The 24,452-nt window shown below is 42.1% G+C and overlaps 5 protein-coding genes across 8 annotated transcripts in view; 2 read left to right on the top strand and 3 right to left on the bottom strand.

The window, feature by feature from the left end:
- The window catches only part of LOC134180292 (transmembrane protein 62-like), a 6,565-nt gene extending 4,905 nt beyond the window's left edge, over positions 1-1,660 (bottom strand). The window contains exons 1-3 of the mRNA XM_062647419.1: positions 1,479-1,660; positions 1,220-1,331; positions 976-1,107 (exon numbers count right to left, since the gene is read on the bottom strand). Of these exons, the coding sequence (XP_062503403.1) occupies positions 976-1,107; positions 1,220-1,331; positions 1,479-1,640 (406 nt within the window). The 5' untranslated portion in view covers positions 1,641-1,660. The remainder of the gene's footprint in view (positions 1-975; positions 1,108-1,219; positions 1,332-1,478) is intronic.
- Positions 1,661-1,769: 109 nt separating this feature from the next.
- On the bottom strand, positions 1,770-7,087 carry LOC134180275 (circularly permutated Ras protein 1-like). Its single transcript, XM_062647392.1, has 14 exons — positions 6,917-7,087; positions 6,785-6,847; positions 5,719-5,841; positions 5,066-5,658; positions 4,957-5,005; positions 4,061-4,205; positions 3,879-3,981; positions 3,617-3,820; positions 3,372-3,561; positions 3,065-3,310; positions 2,874-2,990; positions 2,722-2,817; positions 2,566-2,657; positions 1,770-2,391 (listed from the first exon to the last, which is right to left on the bottom strand). The coding sequence occupies exons 1-14, from the start codon at positions 7,043-7,045 to the stop codon at positions 2,106-2,108; spliced, it is 2,436 nt and encodes an 811-aa protein (XP_062503376.1). The 5' UTR covers positions 7,046-7,087; the 3' UTR covers positions 1,770-2,105.
- Positions 7,088-7,287: 200 nt separating this feature from the next.
- LOC134179401 (cell division control protein 42 homolog) lies at positions 7,288-8,579 on the top strand. Of its 2 annotated transcripts, none has more exons than XM_062646282.1 (2): positions 7,288-7,443; positions 8,043-8,579. In XM_062646282.1, the coding sequence occupies exons 1-2, from the start codon at positions 7,320-7,322 to the stop codon at positions 8,441-8,443; spliced, it is 525 nt and encodes a 174-aa protein (XP_062502266.1). In that variant the 5' UTR covers positions 7,288-7,319; the 3' UTR covers positions 8,444-8,579. The 2 variants fall into 2 exon arrangements, with proteins under 2 accessions (XP_062502266.1, XP_062502265.1); XM_062646281.1 differs by having other exon boundaries at positions 7,980-8,579.
- A 671-nt stretch (positions 8,580-9,250) lies between these two features.
- Positions 9,251-14,632, top strand: LOC134179853 (neuron navigator 2-like). Of its 3 annotated transcripts, none has more exons than XM_062646853.1 (16): positions 9,251-9,378; positions 9,449-9,616; positions 9,700-9,811; positions 9,944-10,072; positions 10,134-10,198; positions 10,661-10,810; positions 10,872-10,979; positions 11,066-11,143; positions 11,208-11,314; positions 11,514-12,340; positions 12,405-12,457; positions 12,521-12,638; positions 12,697-12,727; positions 12,781-13,074; positions 13,137-13,194; positions 14,246-14,632. In XM_062646853.1, the coding sequence occupies exons 1-16, from the start codon at positions 9,313-9,315 to the stop codon at positions 14,402-14,404; spliced, it is 2,523 nt and encodes an 840-aa protein (XP_062502837.1). In that variant the 5' UTR covers positions 9,251-9,312; the 3' UTR covers positions 14,405-14,632. The 3 variants fall into 3 exon arrangements, with proteins under 3 accessions (XP_062502837.1, XP_062502836.1, XP_062502838.1); XM_062646852.1 differs by having other exon boundaries at positions 9,670-9,811; XM_062646854.1 differs by lacking the exons at positions 10,661-10,810; positions 10,872-10,979 and having other exon boundaries at positions 9,670-9,811.
- On the bottom strand, positions 14,600-24,261 carry LOC134179854 (zinc phosphodiesterase ELAC protein 2-like). Its single transcript, XM_062646855.1, has 24 exons — positions 24,127-24,261; positions 24,001-24,051; positions 21,800-21,870; positions 20,926-20,987; positions 20,808-20,865; positions 20,646-20,729; positions 19,513-19,581; positions 19,367-19,455; positions 19,190-19,248; positions 19,067-19,124; positions 18,958-19,009; positions 18,811-18,871; positions 18,663-18,758; positions 18,366-18,593; positions 18,210-18,307; positions 18,006-18,141; positions 17,808-17,946; positions 17,697-17,741; positions 16,247-16,344; positions 16,110-16,188; positions 15,920-16,040; positions 15,760-15,838; positions 14,801-14,945; positions 14,600-14,741 (listed from the first exon to the last, which is right to left on the bottom strand). The coding sequence occupies exons 1-24, from the start codon at positions 24,216-24,218 to the stop codon at positions 14,625-14,627; spliced, it is 2,187 nt and encodes a 728-aa protein (XP_062502839.1). The 5' UTR covers positions 24,219-24,261; the 3' UTR covers positions 14,600-14,624.
- Positions 24,262-24,452: the final 191 nt, after the last annotated feature.

Genomic DNA, 24,452 nt, shown 5'->3' with positions numbered 1-24,452 from the left:
TGATTTATCTACATATACAGGTTATATACAGCAGCAGTGGAGCGACTCGAAAATTTAGGGCAGATCATGAAAGAACCCTGGAGTACATGCCATAGGAATTTTAGTTTCTAAAATGCTGTAATATTTGCTTACAAAAATAAAGAGTGTGCTCAGAGTTGGAGGCATTGGCCCCCTAGCCACCAGCCCTGCTGCCACTGATAGAGTACGTGTTTGCATGCTCACATGCAATATGTTGACGTCGAAGCCACCATCATACATTGCCAGACGTGTCAGCGTCAGCGTCAATATTCTAAGGGAACCTTTATACATTATAACTCCACAAGTTGACAAAAGAAAGAGACCAAGTGGTGATAGACTAGTGCAACAAAGAAGGTACAAACTTGCAAAGCACTCAATAATAATACTAGCCTACAGCTCTAGTCTGTAAGGTGTGCCATGTTTTCGACCTAATTTAGTTACACAAGCATCTACAATATTTGTGCCCCCAAATGATGCCTCTAGTATATTTATGCACTATATTTGAAGACAATGTTGTGAGTAACAGCAACCTTGTAAACCATAGATCGCCTATTTTTATTCTTGAGCAGCTCTTCCAATAAAAATGTAATGCCAATGCAAATTAGTACAGAATGGCTGTGAATGCTCTATTAGTGAGAATTGAAAAACAACAAACTATGAACACACAAGAAATTCAGATTTCTCTGACAGATTTGATATATAATGTGCAAGAGTTCAATGACGCGCTCTCAAAACAAATGGATAGATGGGTTATAGCCCAATCCAGAAGCGTCAGAACAGAGGGGCAGGAGGGGCGGCTATGACAAACCAACCATATTTAGTTAAAATCAAAATGGTGGCAATCTGTTACAAAATCCCCCCAATCCAAAAAATCGAGCTTCTGCCGCCCTTGCAATCATGAGTTTCAATGAAGCCTTACTGTATGCATGTGCATGCACACATAATACAATTACTTGCCATGATTCCCACGCATGTCAATCCATTTGGTCTTCTGAGTAACTCCAGTGTCGTCCAATATCTTTTTGTAGACATGCCACTCCTCTTTAAATTGAGTTGAGAAGGCTCCATCTCTGGCATGTGTCAGGTCCCCTGTGCAGTATGCAACATCATTTCGAAAAGACACACAATGACTGCACTGCATGCTGACAACCAATAGAGCAAACAGAAAAGAACAATTAATTATTAGGCCTATAGCATTTACCTGTAGCCAACACCAATTCTGGCCTAATCACGTCAATAGTGACAGAGCAAAAGATCTTAAAGTCGGAAATTGCTCCAGGATTTTCATACTTGCTTATGTGAATATCTGAAATCTGTTAAATGAATATTACATCAAAATTTAATTAACATGTTAATTAACCATATGCATCTACTCAGAAGAGCGTGCAAGCAGAACATACGTACAGCAACGAGTTTCTAACTTTCTATAAACCGTGTAGTGCATGGGTGTCGTCACTAACCTGGATGAACCACCACACGTTGGCAAGAGTTGGTCCCGGTATTGCTGACAAGTCACCGTGTTCGCTAATAGGAACATCAAATGCGTAAATACTAAGAAGGACGCTGACGAGCCAAGCAACAAGCAGAACGGACACAACGAAACGAATCATGGTGAACAACATCTCTACAACAGCCCGCGCAGATTTAGTCCTCGCAGTCTCGCATGCAGCGTACTCTTAATTAGCATCTGCATCTTGCCACGTGTACCCTATGCATCATCGTTGCAGTTGTGCCACTACGTACAACTTGAATAAATCATAAGACAGTGTACATGTATTGCTTTATTCCCTCTCAATTTTGTGGATGAGAGATGATAGAGCATGTCTAGACGTCGATATCTGTCGAGTGTCCATTAATCTCTCAACTCATATGTTGAGACCCTTTTGTCCTGCATTGCCACATATTGTTCTAATTTACGTGATAGGAATCTAAATTACCAAACGTACAGAAAGCTGCAGGTCTTAGCAATAATTATAAGGAGAACAATCGATATCAGAACCTGGATAATGCAGTAAAGCAGTCCTATGTCTACAGCTTCATGATCAACTACTCTCCACCTACATGACTAAATATTCCAGTTTCTTCATTCATTCAAACTTATATCCATAGTACTGAGTGTTTAGAGCGGTATCACCTTTTCGCTTTGTCACGATATCGCGCTTGGCAACACCCGATAAGAACTGGTTGAGATGAGCTGTTTTGTTGCGATGAAATACTTTGGCTGCCATGTCTGACTTGCCGCTAGATGATTCAGGACGTGCACTTTGGCAAAGCTCTGAGACAAAGTCGTCGCTCTCGGCTGCAAAGATGTACAGCTCCTCTTGTTGTAGATCTGACAGAGAACCACGTTCGAGCAGACACATTACAGCTTGCCTGCAAGTAGAAAACATAGCTGCAGGTATCCCGGTTACATCGTCCTCAAGGCACACGAATACACAGACACCAACACTGACATCGACCGACACACACACACACACACACACACACACACACACACACACACACACACACACACACACACGCACGCATGCACATGCACACACTTACATATGTGCACGAGCATCTTTGTACTGATCGCTTTGAGCCATACTAGCTGACTTTTGAACAGCAGCCAGTCCCATCACTGCTACATTGCAACTCTGCCCAAGAAACAGACCGATCATCATTGAGCAATGTAACACAAAACGACAAGAATTTGAGCACCTTCTCCATTGCCTTCCTGTCATGAGACACTTTCTGACACTTGCTAATGACACGCAAACATTTCGTACCGTCCTTCCTCGTATATCGTATCTGAATCTGAAAAGCATAACTTCTAACATGCTAAATCACCAAAACTCATCTAGCTCTTCAACCTGAAATGGTACGGTCGTAAGCTTCTGTTGAACACAATGTGGCCTGAACTTGTATTCAAATGTTAGATCGCACTCACGATTTACATTCCCTATCTCCTTCACTGCTCGACTCAATCCCTGTAAAACACATTAATTAATTACAGTTAATTAATGAGCAGTGTACACTGTTTATTTGGCAATAATCGCCTAACCTGTGGAGAAATGGTACGATCCAGCTCAAGAGACGGATGCAAGATGACGCTCAACTGAACGTCAGTGGCCACCACTGGATTCTGTGAGATGACTCTGATTTGTCTGACAAGCTCGAGAGGATGCAGCACATTTACTGTCCCTCCAGTCAAGTCGGCACACTGACTAACATGTGCCAACGAACACGATTCGCCTTCAATGGCAATTATAGAAATGCCGATCTCTCTAGCCTTCCCGTACTCTCCAACCTGCAAATTCAACAGTGTCACACTCAATGTTCTCAACAAACTTCAATACACAACATCAAACCCTCTTATAGAATTCAACATCAGGAGGAGTGGCGTCCAGTGCACCAAGAGCAACATTTGGTTGGCCATCGGTGCAAAGTATAATTTCGGATTGTGGCTTGTTTGATGCCATTCCAGCACACACAGCAAGAGCAGGACCGAGAGCAGTAGCCCCGCCTTCCTCCAATCCATTCACCTTGTCGATCAGCAGCCTATGAGTATTATACTATACATCAGAAATGTTTTGACCGCAAACAAATGACTTACGACAATGACTCTTGAATCGGTTTCAGTTGCCATTCAGAGACGACGGCTTTGCCCTCTCTCAGCAACTGATCGTAGTCCCATAATTTGTCTCCAGCCACGGTAATCGGAATCTGACTGCCATCACCCACAACAGTTACTTCATCATTGAAAGTTACCAACACGACAGTTTGATCAGGATGCTCTAACTTGATACGTTCCAAATGTCTAAACACAACACAAACTTGGCAAACAGGACGTCCACAGTTCAAACAAATTTACGTGCCTTTTTACAGCAGCCTGAACGCACTCCATACGAGATATATACATTTCGTTTTTTCGTCCACCCAGATATTTGTCACCACCGTCACGAATAGCCTTCCATTCGGCTACACAGCAATGTAAACATATCTTAACGCTAGAATTTTGTAATATTAATTAAGGAGATCAATACAACGAGCAATTTACCTTGAAGTGGGGGAACTTGTGTTGTCAAACACATAGAGCCACTGATGTCTACACAGAATATAACCATTCTGTCATCAATAGCATCATCGCTTGTGACGGAGTCGGGCGGCTCCAGCATGAAGTCAATGCATGAATCACGAGGAACCTTCAAGTGCAAGTGTAAACAGAGTCAACTAACTTTACATTTATACACAGCTACTTTCTCGACTGCATAACTGTCTCTGTAAAGCTACATCATCTGCTTATCCATCACTCCCATGTGTCTGACCAATTGTCAGTGACAGACAGTCAGTTTTTGTCTTGTATATATTGTGTGCAACTCTTTGTCTGTCTGTCTGTCTGTCCATTTGTTTGTCCATCTGTCTGTCTGTCTGTCTGTCTGTCTGTCTGTTTGCTTGTCTGTCCCATACATTTCCATACACAAGAAAACAATAAAACGCAAACTATACAACCACAAACCATTAAATTTAGAATCTTCTGTGTGTCCATCTTCCTTGCTTCCATTTCTTATAGATATTTTCTTTACAACAAAGTTATGCAACTTCTTTAGATCACTACTGTCAAGTTGTCAATTTGACAACTAACTGAGTTCATGTGACAACCAGTTATACCCCCGAGGTTGCCATCCTGATGATTAAAGTCACTCAAGTCATGGTGGACCCAATAAATCCTAGTTTTTATGCTGTACAGTAACGTAGTGACCTTACTCAAGTCAGGACTACATGTAAAAGTCCTAAACTCCTTGACAACTAAAAATGTTGTGAGGTTGCCGAGATGACAACTACGTCTCCCATAAAATTTCAAACACTGAGGTCTTCAGTAACTGTAAGATCCTGATCTGTAGTCTATCACTTGTTTATCTGACCTATTTGCTACTTTAACCAGCTATCACATACCTCGTCAGGAGAAATGTCAAGTTTATCATTGACACGACCACAAAACTCACTACGATACAAATTCAATTCATATAACCACATTTGCTTGCTGAAGAGAATTCCTACGTACCACTTCCACTTTGCTGTTCCATCCTCCAGTTTTGAAATAGAAGAAAGGACCACATTGCAGCTTTGACACAACACCGGGTCCCCAGTTGCCAGTACAAGCTCTTCCTCCAGCATACCAAGCTGGATAACAACCACATTGCAATCTACCTTCTGACATAAAACCTTTTTACGACTGTCAATCTTCTCTTTGGGTTTTGCCGAAGAGCCCAACAGACGTTTTAGTAATCCTGGTTGACTCGACTTTTTCTTTGCAATACGATTCATCATGTTCTCGTCAGGAATGCCACGTATAACACACTGCTTGCGATATGAGTCCTCAATCGTTGGATCGTACTCGTTAACAAAGTGGCACTGAACAAACTGCAAGCAAATAGCTGATTTACCTACTCCACCCGAACCCATAATGACCAGCTTGTATTCCTTTGAATATCGAGGAGTTCGACGTACAAGCTCGTGGATCGCTTCTTCAACATTGACACGTGTTTTTGCCGAAGTTTCATAGAATGGGCAGCCCATGCGTTTCGCTAGTCTGATACCATCTGCCTTGCTCACAACTCGATCATCCACAAGATCACATTTGTTGCCACACAAAACCTGCCATATGCAAAGTGAGTTAATTAAAATATCACTCAACAAAGCGAATCACAAATTTACTGTTGGCACTGTGTAGGTATCTTTGACTCTTTTGGCAAATTCAAACATGCCCTCTGCTTCATTGAAAGACTGCCTGTCCGTGATGGAGTAAACAATAAGAAAGCATTGTCCAGTTCGCATGTACTACAAGCAGACACCATGTTGCCTTCACATTACCATACATCCACTACCTCATTTAATTAGACTACATACTGCTTACTGGGCATGTTTACACACAAGGTTATCTCAGGTTAACTTTGGGTTAGACTCCAATTACCCCAGTCACGTGAATGCAAGTTCAGTAAACCGAAGTTGATGACCAAGTTAAGACTGGATTAAGCAACGGTTACAAAAACCCTGGCTCTGAGTAGAGTAAAAGCATAGTTAGAGTAGAGTTGAAAGAAGACACGTCCTGATATATGCAGAGACACGCTTTACAATCAATCCCACTAATGTAAAATAGCTTCTACTTCTCATGTCCAACAATCGGTGATACTGCTTTCCTGTCCTCTAACAGAAACTTCAAACCAATGATCTACTTCTGTGTATGTGCTCTACTATAATTACCCGCGGGTCTAACCTACATGTGAACACAAGTTAGTTGGATTAGAGGTATCACAACTCTACCCAAGTTATTTTAATCCCGTCATGGCGTGTGTGAATAGAGCACCGACTAGCTCACAGGTAAACTAGCTCACATAACTACAACACTGTCATCATCAAGAAAAACAAAATCCTGCAATGTTTAATAATAAATTAACGATCGTTATATGGCAAGCCAAATGTGACACTATTCATTCTAAAGAATCTATTTGTGTGTTGACAATATACGACATACAAACATATTTCTCGACACTTAACAATACATTCTCGATACACAAAAATAAATTGACTAAAGTCACATTCAGCTTTCCATAGATATGCCAAACCACAAGCATGCACTGCAGTCCAAGCAAACTGAACAAGAACTGTGGATGAACTTTGCCTTTCGCTTGTACCATGTATTACCAAGCTACCATGAAACAATACTTAACTACAAAGTTAATTTAAATTTTAACATTTTATTATTTATTGTGTAATCGCATGCCTGGTCTCTCATTGATGAATACTCCTCTTGACCAGCAGTATCCAGGATGTCCAACAGACAAGTCTAGATACCAAGGCATACAGTACACCAACGTGCACAAATAAACTAAAAAGAGAGAGCCTTTCAACCAACCTCGCCATCGTCATTGGCAGCGGATGATTCGTGCGCTATCGAGAGGAGGCCTCGTTCCAACGAACTCTCATCCACTTCCTCGAATTCATTCTTAGACGAGATAAACACGTACTCACTGCCAAACTCCATAACCAGCGGCCGACAACTGACCGACGACGAAATGCTGACAGCTTTATGCCTGTCTGCACCACCATACTCGCTCCTTATATGCTCGAAGTTATTTTTAGATATGCCCTTCACGAGCGTTGATTGGCTAAACCTAACCACACCTACCTGTAGCACGTGACATTTGCTACTTGGCAATTCTGCAAATAGATACACCTGTTCGCACTTATAAATTTGTTGCCTCTAGTTGAACAGTAAATTGCGATTGTGAGTGATTCTGTAGAACTGTAGGAGCAGTATGAATTCCATCAAATGTGTACTCGTTGGTGACGGAGCTGTCGGCAAAACATGTCTGTTGATGAGTTACGCGACCAACAAGTTTCCTCAAGACTACGTGCCCACAGTGTTCGACAACTACGCTGGTAAGTCGATTTGTATGTCATCTACCTTTGCGATTCTCGTAGATTTCTCCTTCTGTCTGTATGGCGTCTGTCTTTCCGCTTAGTTATCTGTCAGATATGTAATAGCTGGACCTAGGATCAGTGTTACCTTGTTGCTTTTTGATATTTAGTTTACATAGCAAATAATACTACGGGTTTTGTTTTTGATATTATAACATATTAATGAAATTATTATTTTTCCTAAAAGTAAAATGTAGTTTATATAACGCATGTTACATTTCTTAATCTTTTAACGCGCGTTAAGTAATTAATTAAGCAAATTATGCGTTTTTGTTAGTTAACGTTCTTCTGTCTGTTTGTCTGTTTGTTTGTCTTTCTGTCAATAGACGAGTGCACAATTTCAATCAAACGTGAGTTATCCTTAAAGACTATCATATCTAGGACTTGTTGATTGTTTTGCCGGTCTCGTTGTCTATCTGTTAAGAGTATTAGACTGTAATTATACTTAGTAGCTAAAAGTCATAATACCTAATGATTGATTGATTGTTTAATTAAAGTTCAAGTGGTCATTGAAGATGAGCCATTCAGTCTTGTTTTGTTTGACACGGCTGGACAAGAAGACTACGATCGTTTGAGACCTCTTTCGTATCCAATGACTGACGTTTTCATAATCTGCTACTCTTCCGTCAGACCCTCTTCACTATTCAACGTCAAAGAAAAGTGGGTTCCAGAGATCAGATACCACGCACCGTCGGCCCCATTCATCTTGTGCGCAACAATGACAGACTTGCGAAACGATCTGAGAGAGATACAGCAGCTTGCCAAGAACAAAGAGAGACCCATCTACACGGAAGTCGGTCAAAGGGTGGCCAAAGAACTGCATGCAACAGCGTTCGTCGAGTGTTCGGCGTTGACGCAAAAGGGACTCAAGGATGTATTTGATGAAGCCATTCTTGCTGTAGTCAATCCACCAGAGGAAACGAAACCGAAAAAGAGAAACAAGAAATGTAGAATTTTGTAACTACAAATAGTTTTTACTAGTGTACTAGTATTTGGTCAGATGGCATTAATGAATATTGTTTGTGTATGGAATGAACTCTATCTACATATACTGGTATATATACGTACATAAGAAATCTAAATAAATTTCTTGTGTGACAGAGGTTGCACAGTGTATGCTCATGCAATAATATTTGTCGTTCTACTTGCTAACATTTTTATTATTAATTTAAGGTAACATCAATTTTTACTGCACAGAAACGCAGTTAAACCTCATTTTAACACACCAACTTTCAAATATCGCCTAATTTTTTGAAAACTCTAAATTGATCAAACCGCATAATTCTATACGCGTGTAAATTGCTAGTATTTTAATTAATAGAGTTTTTTATTATTTAATACGTGCAAACGTGTATTAGGGGAATACAGTTAGGAAGCAATTTGCTCAATAAATTTTGTGGTTTGCCTAGCGTGCGCTAAATTGTGGAACGATGTAGCGCACGTTGCTGGGTAGGCGTATCATTTTACCCGGAAGTTTGACGCGGCGAAAAGAGGTCTGGCTACGCGAGACTTATTTGTAACCTCGGGTAGACGATTAAATATATTGTTTATGGGTATATTTATTTAGTTACTGTGTATAGTACACACCCACGAGTTAGTCTCGCGTAGCCAGATCCCTTTCCGCCGCGTCATACTTTCGGCGAAATGGAGCGCGACCACCTCAAATCTGCTTGCTAACACCCATGTATTAAGTCTCCATTGTTTATAACAGAGATTTGGATTAGATTGGACTAGAGCAGAGCCGGTGAGCCTCGCGTAGCCAGTACACAGTAAGGGCGTGGGCGTGGCATTGCAATTGAAATCGACTACTACAGTATTTGTTTGCTTTAAATGTCGAACGATACTCTCAGCGTTCGTTTGGCTGCACGCCGTGCTTCAGGCAGCTCCATTGACGAGGTAAGGCTGCTTGCCAGATAGCGCGTTGTGCGCATTCCCATCCCATGGCTTAGCTAACTATATCGACTAGACTCGCAACCGTAACTCGACTCTGGTTGCCGACGCAGTCGCAGTCGGTCAGTCAAAGAAGGACCGACTGAGTGCACCTCGTGGTCGTCGTGTCGGTCATCTCTACTCTCGCAAAGACAACGTCAGGGACGTGTCGGTCTCTGGCGAGTGGGCAAGCAAAGAATGCGAGGTGCGTGTGTTTGTCTGGATCTGTGTGTGCAGTTTCCAATGCGATGTCCATAGTTACTGCGATTGTGTTTTGTCAATTTGCAGGAGGCGCTGCGGTGGCTCAACGCTGTGCTGAGCGCCAAGGCACACGACCCGGTGACCGACCTGCGCCAGTTGGGAGATGGATACACACTCGTCGTTCTCCTGGAAGCTCTCAGTAAGCGTAGATACGAGTGTGTGTGTTTTAGCATATTGGCAGCTTGCAGTTTTTGCCTGGTCGAGTGTGACGCTTGAGGGTGCATTTTTTGTCTAATTGGCGATAACGATCGGACATGTATGTCTCGTGCAGCGTCGACGACGATCGTAACGGGACTGCGCAAGGTGCCCGCACTGCGCGTTCATCGAATCGGCAACGTTCACAAGTGTCTGACGTTTCTCAGTCAGAGCAGTGTGCAACTGTACGGAATCAACGCGGACGGTGAGTGCGTGCATAGCGTGTGCCGATCGAATCAAGCAACTAAAGTTTGCGTTTATTGTAGATGTTGTAAACGGAAATCTCAAGTCGCTGCTCGCGCTTTGTCATTGTCTGAAGCTCCGATTCAAGGTGATGGTGCGATAGTGCACGGGGACAGTAAACACGTGGCTTATAGGTAGAGTAACTTTTGTATTTGTCAGCAATGGTAGGGGTGATTCACTTCACCACACTGTATGTTTATTTCACAGACAACAGTTAAAATAAGCATAGAAAGCTTGACTTATAGTGTACTGTGTATTCTGTCAAGAATTTGTCCTTATTGTCATTGTCTGTACAGCTTGGAGTGTGGCTAGTTGAATTTACTAGCAGGTAGGAAATAATTAAAAGCATAAAAGGGATGTTTGTCTGGATACTAAAATAGTTTACCAGGACATTAATTTTGTAATAGCATCTGATCACTGTGGGTTACAAATGCAGTTTCTTAGAGAAGTATGCACTTTTTATGTGATTTGTTTGTGCACTTGATGTAAGATGCTGGTTATTTGTGGTCACTGGATGCTGTAGGTGCTACTATTTGTATTACATTTTTAGACTTCAAAGGAAGCTTGGGGAGAGGGAGGTGTTAGTACACCACAATCACCACCTGTCAGATCAGAATTAATGTCCCAGCCACACTTATTGAAAACTAAGCAAAGTTGGGTTCATGACGAATTACCTGTAGAAACTCAGACTGTAATTTCTGTAAGTAATACTTATATGTATCAGTGCAATAAATGTGATGCCAGAGTACCCATGTTGTTAGAGTGTGCCTGTTGTTGAGAAGGTAAGCATAGATAGTAAGGCGAAGATGGTCGAGGACAAGTTGCTTGATCTTCTTCAAAGTCCTGATGTGACTGGCTCAGATCAGCAGGTTTACAGCATTATGTTCATCTAACTACATATAATACAATATATATATATATATATATATATATATAACATAAATGTTTCTTCTAGAGACCTGCTAACATAAGGCTTGCAGATGATGATAAAGAAGAAAACGACGACGATGAAATCCCGACGTCTGAATATGTGGTTTGTGAATTGTTGATCGCTACACTGTATTTGTGAATCGGTGATGTCATTGTATATGTTGTAGCCCTCAGATCCATCCAAAGAGATGAAGCGTTGGAGCAGTAGCCCTGTAGCAACTGCACAGCGACACAGTGCTGATTTCTCGTCGTTGAACTGGCAGTTGCAGAAAGGGTGATTTTAAGCTGACCTAGTACTGTAGTCGACATGCTGTGCTCGAAAAATAAATAAGCCATAGGAATAGTACATATTTATTGACAGTCCAGCTAATGCTCTAGTGACATACAATATGTACTGTGACCAAGACAGATACTGTAGTAAAGATAAGGAGTTTTTTAGAATAGAGCTACTATGTTTTGTTTGTTTCTTTTAGACGTTTGTCTAAATCTTCATCGTCTGTCACTGGATCTGACAATAGTGGCAAACCGTCATTTTTATCTCTTGCAACTTCGTCAAACTGGAGAGACACAAGCAGACGAGCAAAAAGTTTGTCTCCAAGTCACCATTTGTATGGAGGAGAGAGTGGCGGTCAGTTAGGTCAACTGGTTCCTTCGATGCGGCAAGCTCTGACACCATGCAGACAAACTATAGCGGTGCCAACTGCAACCTCTAGAGCTTCGTCTCAAGCTCGTGCTATCACGTCGCCGATATATGAGCTTGGAAAGCATCCCCGGAAAACAAAAAGAAATGTACAAGCTTCACGATCTCAACGAGAGCTGCAACAAAAGCGGGAGTTAAAACCCCAATCTACTGATATAGACAACAGCAAGCAAAAAACTCAAGCCAGTCCTCTGGTTGAAAGACTCGAGCTTCCATCTGGTGAACTGGCAGTGAAACAAGGCTTACACAGTCTACCAGACGTTTCTGTTACTTCGAATGTACATAGGGGTGTATTCATGAAAGGCTTGAGTTGGAATACTGCTACACAGCACTTGAATCGCGATTCTGTAGCATCTATTCCAGAGTTTTCACCAACGATCCTCAAACAGACAGAGTTAGCTCTGGAAAGTCGACCTCGTGCACCTCCGCCGCACGACAACAGTAGCATGTCATCCGGCAATGAAGACGATTTAGATGTATCATCACCATTGCCCACATTTGGTGCCGTCCCAGGTCTAGAGAAAACTGATTGTTTAGTCCAGCCTCTAGCGATGTCACCAGACCATATGTCTTCCGAGCAGCTATTCCAACAATTTTGTGGTATGCACCTAATTCTGCATTCCAAACTTAACCATTTGCTGTTACTGAAAACCAGTTGTTTTAGCATCCGATCATAATTCCATTCTCAGTCGTCTTCTTGCCAGTCTAGTGACTGAGGTAACACCAAACGTTTCTCGACTTTTCATACTTTCTTATGTCTATGCATTGTGTGCGTGGAAGGTGTCCGATTTGAAGTTGAAACAAGACACATTGATTAAAGGCTTCGAAGAGGAGCGGCATATGCTTCGCTCTCAACTTTACCAACAAGCCAAAGTGATGCACGGCTTTGTTGCCAAACGTAGCATCTGACATTCTTACTTCTCTTTTTGACAATAATTATTTTGTCTTGTTGTTAGCTTCCAGACGACGTCATATGAAGCGTGTCAGGTAAACAGAGATTTGCATCTCTCCATCAGGTAGTACAAGAAATGTCTGCTTAGAGCTCTCAAGCTTCGTTTCTCATCACTTCAGTCTCACGTCATCGAGCTCGCACGTAACAGTGCTAAACTAACTACTCAGCTAGACAGGCAGCACCAGCTTCAAGAGGAAGTCAACTCTCTAACAAGAACGGTCCAGAAGCAGTCGGAGCTCCTGCAACTGACTAATAGTCCATCAAATGGTGTTGCGGGTGCTCCTTCGGATCAGCTCAATTTTCTATCACCACCATCACTTCCAGGAATAAGCAACCAGCTACATGATATTCACAGTCCACACCAGATAGATAAGTTGACAAGGCAAGCAATCATGCACACTCGAGTTCTCATCAGTACGAGTGACTTATGTTTATGCGATTTAGGTTCTTTGGAGAAGAGCCACCACTATTGAGGAAATTTCTCAAGAGGCTTGGTTATGAGGTACGTTGCATGTGCATTCACCAACGACGAGACAGGAAGCTCAATCGAAGTTTCCAGTGTCTAATGGTCATTTGTTTGATCACGTGACCATTTGACTGGCCATTCTAGTTTTGACCGGTCATTTAACCACTGATCAAAACTGTTGTAGACGTCTGCTTATCCTTCCAGTAATTAATGACATTTCCAGATCACATTTGCTGGTTTCATCATTTTCAATCAGTATCTGGAAGTATCGTAGAGACCTTGGGTGGAGTTAGCTGGCTAATATGAATGAAATTGCCAATGTGATGTGGCAGTCACAAAGTGATGAAAACAGTTGACTTTAACATGTCATGCTTTTTTTTGTCAAACATCGTTCCTCAGAACCCTAGAGCCAGCCACAAGTGAGCTCCATCCAGCCATCATCATAACTGCATCGATTCCTCTGGTGTGAACTTGTTTGCAGTGAATTGGCTTTCCTAGCCAACTTGACTTGATTGGCCATGTGTCTTCTATCTCACCTGTTACCTGCTGCACCAAATGTAATAATATTGTGGGCAGATGTTCCTCGCTAGCATCCCCCCCTTACCTAAAAGCTAATCACTTGTTAGACATGTCATGAGTGGTATTGGTGTTATTTTATTGTTGGTAAATCCGTGTGACTTTTACCTAAATTAAGACAACGCCTAACATTTTAGTATGCCAGTCCACGTGCAGAAGGCACCGATAGACTGGAAGTAACCCGGATACTTTACAAACTCCCAGAAGTTTGTGCATAGTGATGAGAACTGCTTGCTTGCAGAAACAATGAGTTTACGTAGAGCAACCCACAAAAGCAAGAGCTAAGGTGCACTATGTTCATGACACCAGACGTAGTTGGCAAGTGGTACGATATCTCACATGACACCCAAAATCTCATCTACTTCTGCCACACCAAATCTGTGCCTTGTCTTACCGAAATTACGTAGGTTACACCGAAAGGTATTTGCTTCTGAAATAACGAAATTTAAAAACACTGAAAACAAACATACAGTATTTGCTTTAAGTTTAAAGTGCCTTTACAACTCTGTAGAAATTGGCCGCAAAGTTTGAGAAAGAGAAGGTGACCATGCTTGAGCTGCCGTATCTGGATGAGGATCGACTAATACAGTTGGGCGTACCGATGGGACCAAGAGCTCGTATCATGTTTGAGGTCCAGCAGCTAAGGCAGAGGGCCACATCACCGAGTTGATCCATGTTTATTCATCTGCTGTAAAGAGATGCCGGACATGCTTTTAGTATAGAATGCTACGTAGTTGCTTTGTGTATTGTATTTTACAGAAATAGATCATGTTTATGTGAGCATTCTCACATGTTGTAGAGTAAACAGATGACGATATTATGTACATACGTGTGCAGTTAGAGTAAAATTTGAATGTAAAATGCGATTTGAGTGGCCGTTGGCACAAAGCTTACAGCATTATCGTCTGATTCGAATCCAATGCTGCATGCTCACTGTCCGTTTCCTTGACGATTTGATCTATCATGGGAACGAGTCGAATGGCTTGGTCGATTTGATTCAGAGGTATCTGCAACAGCGAGAACTTGACGGTTATTTGCATCATCACACCATAACTTCGTGTCTCACTCTCATGAGGTCAAACGCAAATGCAGTGTGACTCCTGGAGATGTCACTGAGGCCGGGCATCTTGGGATAGCGAGCGCTAAAGTGTGTGAGAATGATGTGACGGGCTTTCATATCCATCCCACACCGAATGGCCTCCGACATAGTACTACAACAGAATAATGTATTGATCAAGCAACTGGATGCAGTAGCTTGGACAATACAAGACAATGTGACTGTGTCACCCTAATCAAGACATTACAGTACAGTAGCACTACCTCTATAAGGACACCACCTCTGGCAGCAATATATCCTTTAATACATACGTTCAACATCACAATGCTCTTTGTGAAGTACTATTCCAAGCTTTGCTTGTCAAATCAGAACAGAACTGCTCAGGCTATGATTCAAGCAGACCGGGAGATGTGTATCATATAGATTTCATGGATGGTCAACCTGAATATTTCGATGTTACAATCCGTAACTCTACCGTCTCTCTCTATATTACAAGCAACGATCAGTCCTGGTGCAGCCTAAGAAGCAGCAGAATGTGAAAAAGATGCCAGACATGAAGCCAACGTTACCGCAGCAGTCTAGCTGTTCTATCCACAAAGACATCATCAACCAGTGGGATACCGTTCCTCGAACTTTCAAGAACATATTTAGAACAGTTGTCTAAAACTAACACCAAGATGTTACATGCACGTATGCGATTAGAAATTTTAGATGTTCGTGGTTTGCCTGCAAGCGCAGGCGCTTGCATTGAATGCCTTGAGATCGTTTTCATTTTCACACACACACACACACACACACACACACACACACACACACACATGCACACACACACACACACACACACACACACACACACACACACACACACACACACACACATGCAGATACATGCACACAGACAGACACAGACACGCGCGTGCACACACACACACACACACACACACACACACACACACACACACACACACCTATGGTTACATGATATTGCATTTTCTTGTAGATGGTCGCTGAACGTTGCTTCGTGCACGACCACAGTCGCATTCATGCCTGCACGTAGCACAACACATTCTTGTCAAAATTCGTTTCTGTATCAACCAATGTTTTTAACTTGATTATTATCGAACGTACCAGCTTTGATGAGAGCAGGACACGGTCGTGTGTCGCCACTGTAAACGAACTTCCAGCCATCCCTGTGGCTCATTGTAATTCCATATGCACCACAACAGTGAATGACAGGAACGCATCTAAGCTGGACAGAGTGCACGACATTGGAGATCTAAGGCATACGTTGTGTAGTCATACTGGCAGGCAACTGCACCTCAATCATTCCTAGAAATGCTTGAAACACGTCAGTCCACTCATGGTCGACTTTGCTCGTCTCTTCACAGCTTATTAGTCTAGGATGAAGCGAGCAATAAATATGGCGATCAACCTCAAACTCTATGAAGATCTAACCTGAATCGAAATGGCTGGCAATATTTGGCATAATTAATCAGCCACTTTCTCATGGAACAAGGGCACAATACTGTAGCAGGCTTGTATGCCTCTCCCAGCTAAGGAACGACACAGAGTAAGAATTGCACTTGGATCAATTACGTCGTAGCATATTGGTTAATTAATTATTATTCGTTGTCCAACACAAAGGCAATGCCCATGCATAGTCTGAATGTATCGCCAAATGTAAGCAATTGCCAAAATTAAGTGTGTGTGTGTGTGTGTGTGTGTGTGTGTGTGTGTGTGTGTGTGTGTGTGTGTGTGTGTGTGTGTGTGTGTGTGTCTGTCTGTCTGTGTGTGTCTGTGTGTGTGTGTGTGTGTGTGTGTGTGTGTGTGTGCACGCGCATACTCACATGCACACGAGTGTGTGTGCACGCGCATACTCACATGCACACGAGTGTGTGTTTGTGTGTGTGCGTGTGTCTGTCCGTCTGTCTGTGTCTGTCTGTCTGTGTCTGTCTGTCTGTCTGTCTGTCAATGGTAGTATATTTTCATAAATGAAGTTAGATACAATAGCAAGCAAAGGATAAGTACAGTTCACATTGTCCAACTGCTAACAACACGCAAATTAAGTAAAGTAAAGGGACATAGATGTCCCTGTTCAATAAAAACTAGCTTATAAGTCAGAGATGTTGCTTGGTGTCTGTCTGTCTATCTGTCTGTCTGTCTATCTGTCTGTCAAGTACATATATTTCAAATCCAAAGAGATTTCCATCAAGAGCTTAAAAGCTAGTCTTTAAGTAAAGTTCCTCTAAATCAACAACAAACACTTAAGGCTACAACAGATGACCCCATAGGGGGGTCAGAATGCCTTTAACCACTTAGATTAAAACAAATTGATATTCGTCAGGACACTGCAAGATTTGTCCAGCTGAAATTACTGCCATCTTCCTAGAGATCACACTTGAATTGCATTGCTGCAGCTTGATCGAAAATCGTCGTCTCCAGTGTGTTTCGAACTCAGCAATGTTAGATCGCCCATTGTCATCCCTCCACAAAGCAGAGAGGACCCTCAAGTACTCAGACGCTTTCTCCCCCCAACGGCCGAAATGTTCAAATACAAGAGGCACAACTGTTGGAGAATATCCACCGGGTAGTCGTTCCTGGGCGTACTTGTTTTCCTTGACTTGCTCCCTTCTCATTGCCGCGCTTCCCCCAGTTGTGGCTGTCTGTCTGTCTGTCTGTCTGTCTGTCTGTACGTATGTGCGTGCATGCGTGTGTGTGTGTGTGTGTGTGTGTGTGTGTGTGTGTGTGTGTGTGTGTGTGTGTGTGTGTGTGTGTGTGTGTGTGTGTGTGTGTGTGTGTCATAATAATGACACCTCTGCTCATACGTGTAGTCTCTACGACCACGACCCACACATTTATGATGTTCAAGTTTCTCTGTTGGCCGAATGTCTATTAAGCAACTTACTCTCTGGAAAGCCTTTTCTCTCTCCAGCAGCACTTGAATAATTCCCTGCAAGGGTCCAAGCAATCTCAATTATTTAAATAAAATTCACACAGTGAACAATCGTGATCATACTAAGTGATGATCCGGATGAAAATGAGACAAAAAGATGCACTTGATGCTCGTCAGTATTTCATCCAACTGAACACCATAACATCGAAAGAGCTGTCCAAACGTGCCCTCACCGCAGTCCAGTAAGATCGAAGTATCTTTGCTAAGCAACAGCTTTACTACACATTCTCGTACAGTCAACATACGTACGTTTGTTCTTACTTCACTCGGAGCAGCATCGCTGACACATTACGATACTTACTCGGAATCATCGATGCGGTGCCCAAGAAAACCAACTCGGCATCAGGGCCGATATCAATTCCGATTCCGTCGCGTTCGCATCTCGAGTCCAAGTGATCTGGTCGGCACAATAAAGTGCAACAAATCACACAAGACGCAAGGCGTATCACGAATATGTTTGTATACCTTCAGTTGTTACTTGATTCATCATGTGCTTTACATTGGGTATCTCTCTTGTTACATTCTTGATGTCATCATAATCGATATCATTCAAACAAGCAGTGCTGCCAATCAGAAACCGGTTAAAAACCTCAATAGCTAATCGACACATAAAATACTTGCCGATCAAAGCTGACTGCTTTTTCCGGACGTAAATTGAACTTGAGCAGAGGCTCTGCAGGCATGCAGTTGTCGTGCAACTGAATGGGGGTAAACAACTGCTGCTTTGGTAGAATAAACATCTTGTCGTCAACGGCTTGAAAATGAGCTATGAGCTTAGCTTGGCGTTGATAGCACACGGGTTGTGGACACACGGATGAGTTAAATATCATATGTCGTGCAGAGTCAAACCTGAATAGGAAACATCGTCATCTTCAGGAAACAATTACAATACAAATTTGGTTTTAACTGTTTGCATACTTTGATATCCAGTGTTGATATAAGGGTAATGAAAAGATGTCGTGTGGTGTCAAATGAACGACTAACTTTAGGTCGTCGGCATCGGTTGTGTTATACCTACGAAGTCAGAATGTCAACGACATGTTTGACGTCGCATCGATCGACTGACTTTTTCAATAACTCACTGTCCATCAGCTCGAGCAGATGCTCTTCAGTCGGACACTCGACGACTGTCGTGTCATTCGCACAATACACACGAAACATTACGAAACAACATATTGGATATAATGGATATAAACACTGAAACTCGACTCACTGATAAACACGGGGCAAGGAGATGGAGGATCCATACAATTTTCGGGGTAAATCTGAAACCACATGATATCAACACAATCAAATTCAAATCACCAAAAAAATTTTGCTACCTTTTGACCGTCCTCCAACGTTAGAGTTTCACCACTGGCTAAAATATTGAAGTCAGCACTGCACGCACAAGTTACAACAACTATTTGAAATTAAGGAATGTGTACAGATTGGAATGCCCCTACGTTTTGACACCAAGAGCACGAGCTTTTTCTGGATGGAACTTCCCTCGGACTGGCTTCAGCTGTGCAAATAGTATTAAACGAATACAAACATCATACTTAAGCATTTAGATTCGTTGCATAGAAAGTATGCATATGGTGCAAGTGAGTCAAAGTGGTAACTGATTATAAAGGACTTACCTTACAGATGTAGGTTACTGTGACGTCCCAAGGTTTCCATCTTTTAGCTGTGATGCGGCGACGTTTCGCGTCTCTTTCGGTCGATGATTCTAAACATCGATGCTTGAAATTAATGGTTGTTGAAAGTGTTGTCGATATCGGCTTACCTTCACTGTTTGAATCCTCATCCAAACTTGTTATACTATCGTCATCATCTCTTGGTTCCAGATGACCAGCTATGATGACATGGTTATGCACACAGTTCGTTACACGATCTTGGTGTGTGTGTGTGTGTGTGTGTGTGTGTGTGTGTGTGTGTGTGTGTGTGTGTGTGTGTGTGGTCAGGTGCGCTCCTGCGAGCACCCGGCCTGGCTGCAAGAGATTGCTTAGCACGGCCCATAGCTCCTGTGTAGTGCACAGGAACCCAGCCATCTGATTGGGGGCGTGACTGTCTAATGGCAGCTCCTTATCCATTTACCATTTTGTGTGTGAAGGGTTCCGTGTTCAACTACCTCCGAGTGGTGAACCCTGGCACTGTAAGTTTCTTATTAGACCTGCAGCTAAAAGTTGATAAACTGCTACTGCATAACGTGTGGAGTAGTCTAGATCGTTGAGGCGGTGAACTTAGTCTTGATTATTGGATATCGTCGCACTAGATAATGACTAGAGAAAGCAGAAACAAGCAAAAACAAAGCTGTGTAAGAAAGAGTCTGTTGGTGGTAACATGGAATATGAGATCTTTAATGGAGAGTGCAGGAGACGAGCGTATATGTAGGAAGAAACCCCACGAACCCTTATCAAATCTCCAAGCTGTGATGAATAACATCTGATCTGCAAGCCACCGGAATTGGGGACTTTTGGTATAGTCTAGCACATGATAGATCTCAGTGCCCCACATTCTGCGATACAGGAATTAGAAGTAAACGTAAGAGATCCAATGATTGTCCTGCCAACAACAGAAGCAGTGACCATCTTTGCCCTTGTGGCAGACTTTTTCGTCGGAAGGATGATCTCACCAGCACAGCCAATTTCAAGGTTGTGTGTCCGTCCGTGCATGTGTGTGTGTGTGTGTGTGTGTGTGTGTGTGTGTGTGTGTGTGTGTGTGTGTGTGGAAAGCAAATGTCCGTCTCATCTAAACTAAAAGCTGCATGGCAAACACACACACACACACACACACACACACACACACACACACACACACACACACCTACAACAACAACAACAACAACAAATTGTAGGCATATGTGTTGCAAACGTATTAACAAATGTACATGTACACATGTCTTCAACAAGTACACACTTGCTACAACTGGCCACACTGTCATTTCTTCATCATCGTGGCATGGATCTACATGTACTGTATCACTCCATATCGGATCAGTTACTAAAACAAACAACCAATGCCTGTCTTCAACAATAGAAACAAAGTACCCACACAATAGTACACACAACAGAAACTTACAGAACTGGAAATCTTTCTTGTACATCAGGAATGGCTGCATGGCATCTACAAAGTCGATCTGCAGTCAACATGAATAGCATCATCATAAAAACAGTAATCATTTAGGAGTTTCACGCACTATGCTTTCTGGTCCGTGAATCTGAAAACCTAATCCTATGTCCCGTAAGGTGAGCCCTAACCCTGATAAAACAATAACACACCTTGAAAATGCACTCAATCAGTCTTCAAAACACTCGTCTAAATTCCATGCATAAACAAACAACAAGGACGACATATACACTAAGCAGTGCAAAGGTAGAAGCAAGTGTACACTAGGAATGTCTAAAGCAACACGACTGTCTGTAACAGAGTACAGATAGAGATCACTCAAAGAGGCATGGAGCTGCATTGTACATAATTAACAAATATATGCATCTGGATGCAAGTTAGTGAGCAATTGTACAAACATATCAATGTACATTTCATATAAAATGCGTTTTCTACAGACATATTAGTGTAATGTTGTCATATTTTAAAATGTATGTACGCATGATACGTGTGTATGTATGTATGCATGATACGGTTAAGACATTTGGCTCGAGTGCCCAACCATCGAATTCCCAAGATGTGCTTCAATGGGTGGTTATCAGAAAACTGTCTACAAGGTGGCCCTAGAAAACACTGGAAAGACATATTGCTGAAAGTGAAAAACCTGTTAGTGTACATCAGCAAACTGGAGTCATTGAATGCCAGACCTGTACGAGATATTTTCAAAGCAAAGGAGGCTATTCAGTACACAAATGCATCAATATGCACGGGAAGGCATTTTGTGACTTTGCCTTTGTTCCCACTAAAGGGGACTCCCCCGGTAGTGTGTCCGTTTAGACAGTAGGAGTGTGTGTGTGTGCGTGTGTGTGTGTGTGTGTGTGTGTGTGTGTGTGTGTGTGTGTGTGTGTGTGTGTGTGTGACTATGAGAAATTGCATACGTCACTAGCATTATATGAAATATATACCTGGTATGCCTCCAATCCTATTCCATGTCGCTCTGGTAAGAAACAGATGACGAGTTTTTGTCAGTCTCATTCTAATAAAAATAGAAATGCAAAACAAAGTCAACCAAACTGTTTTACTGGCGTTCCACATACTCAAGTCCCTCCACTTTCTCTGTTAAATAAGTAGCTGGTAATTTGAAAAAAATATTACCTTGCAATTTGTATTTTGTCATTGAAATTTGCATTGTGACTTGATTAGACCAAGTCATTCACAGTCAAATCGCATTCGTTCATTGTTGCAAATTTTGAGTTCATGCGGATTCATAACAATCGTGTACAGACCAAAAACATCTATCTCAGTGTCAACTAAAGCTCAATGGCTGATACTTCATCACACACAGCTCACACACATCTCTACACACAATGTAGTAAATTATGGAAAAGGCTGTTAAGTCTACCTTTCATCTACCGCCTCTCATAATACTCGCTATTAGTAGCATGAGTCAGTACTATGAGTCGACTGTATGAACCAAAAGATTACTCCTTGACAATTGACGTGAGACCAAAGGTTCAATGTTGCAAGCAAGACGTTTCTGCCATTAAAATCTGTAGATGTTCAATAGTCTCCGATTTCGTAAACTACACTGTATTTTCCAAACAAGTGCTGCAGAGTACACTTTAAGTACAGTAGACTCTCGCTTATCCGACCCCCTTTGGGCAAGCCATGGAGGAATAGAAGTTGGATAAGTGAAAAGAACGGATAATCGAAGCATCGGAATTTCAACCGTACCTCGGTGTTCCAGTCTGCTTTTTTGAGTCCCAGTAAGTACATGGTCTGAACTCTGAAACATGTACAATACGCAAGTGATAAAATGATTGCACGTGATTGCGCGTGATGGCAATGTGTACTATATGCAAACTACAATCACCAAACTAAAGCACTTTCACAAACGGGCTTGTGACATCACATAAGAGGGTCACCTATGCGGGGGGGAAGGGTTTACAGTACTGTAGTGTTGCCCTTGGCCGCAATAGAAGTTCGTGTACTGTTATCTGTACTAAGAGATTAGTACCTGGTCAGCAATACAGAAATGATTCACTTAATGCCTCGTAGCATCAAGGTACCCTGATTGAGTCGTATCCATGCACTGTGAGTCGTATTAATTCCATGATACAGTGCAATCTACCATATCAGACAGTGGACATGCATCCAAAACAATCTACAATTTCATTCAAGCACAAATATGGAAACTGCACGCGTTCCAACTTATCACCACCAGTGTTCTGTCCAGGATTTTTGAAGTGGTGGTTGGGTTTATCCACTGCATAAATGGGCGTGGTATATTTCGAATATAGAACAAAGTAGAGCAAACTCCCGGACAATCAAGCATCGTCACCAAACAGACAAGAAAGAGCTAAACAGAATGTATCACACTGCTGCTGGTCCATGATCTGAAAGAGCAGACTGAGGAAGCTGCAACTTCAGTCAACAGTCAGCAAACTATGTTGCTCAGTCTTGTGTCTATACTATGGCATGATTAAGACGTCTGCCATCTATGATGCACCAGCTGCAGGTTTCAAACAGCCAGTGCTCCTGTCTAGCAAAACACTGAAGAATACTTCGACTGGCTCTGTCACAGGGTGCCTAGGTTATCGATACCATACAGACTGCTGTGTTGGATCTCACACCACCTTAGTGCCCTGAGTGATAAATTGTATTATAGATCATATCATATAACAGGGCATATGTCTGCGGCTGTGTCACAGTGTAAACAAAGTGTTAACCTTTCAACAAACTGCTTACCTTCCAATGCTCATTAGCTTGGAGCTAGTAAACCACTAGCAAAATATAGTACATATATGGTGGTCGGAATATGGGGAGTGATGGTCAGGCCCTACCACCTCCGACCACTGTGGGTAGAACCCAGCACCACAAAACAAAATTGTAGACAATTGACAATAAATCTCTATAAATGTAAACCCTCATTGCGATTGTATGCAAATTTGCTGCATGACTACAAAGAAATTCGCTTTTATGCAAAAATTCTAAATGTAAGTTGACATAACGCACATTGAAATTCTGTCTGAAAATTTGACAGCAATATGCTGTGTGTTAATAGATTTGATAATTAATTATATGTATAAATAAAAAGTATTTATTTATTAAATTATTACATCATTTATATTAATGAATATATTACATTAAACAAGTCCATTATTACCTGTGTTCATTGCAGAATCGCTGGACTCCCTCACCACAATTGAAAACGTATCTAATAACAAAATCATCAATCTCTCTTCTTTGCATCTATTTCCATTGAGAGCTTCTACTGTAGTACTTCTCGAACCTCTTCGAGTCCGTGAACAACATGATGGACGGGAACGTGTCGCCAGTACACGTTCCAAGAACTTGCAGATGCACACGTCCACTCGCTGCCATCTTCTGCTCGTATACGCTCCTGTAATTAGTCAGCAAACTAAAGCGCGCGGCGACACGCTGACACCAGGCAAAGTACATGAGCCTCGAGGTTCAAACACCTCGCGCAAACGTGTTGGACAGCCTAATCTGGTGCACACTGTAACATTCATAAATGCAGCAATGACACGAAGATGGTACACGTAGTGCGTAAATAGTTCTTGTGCATATTTACCAGCACAGCTCACGATTCTCTTA

The sequence above is a fragment of the Corticium candelabrum genome, chromosome 5, assembly GCF_963422355.1.
Source record: "Corticium candelabrum chromosome 5, ooCorCand1.1, whole genome shotgun sequence".
NCBI lineage: Eukaryota > Metazoa > Porifera > Homoscleromorpha > Homosclerophorida > Plakinidae > Corticium > Corticium candelabrum.
The sequence above is the reverse complement of the archived record's forward strand: the minus strand, read 5'-3'. Positions and strand labels throughout refer to the sequence as shown.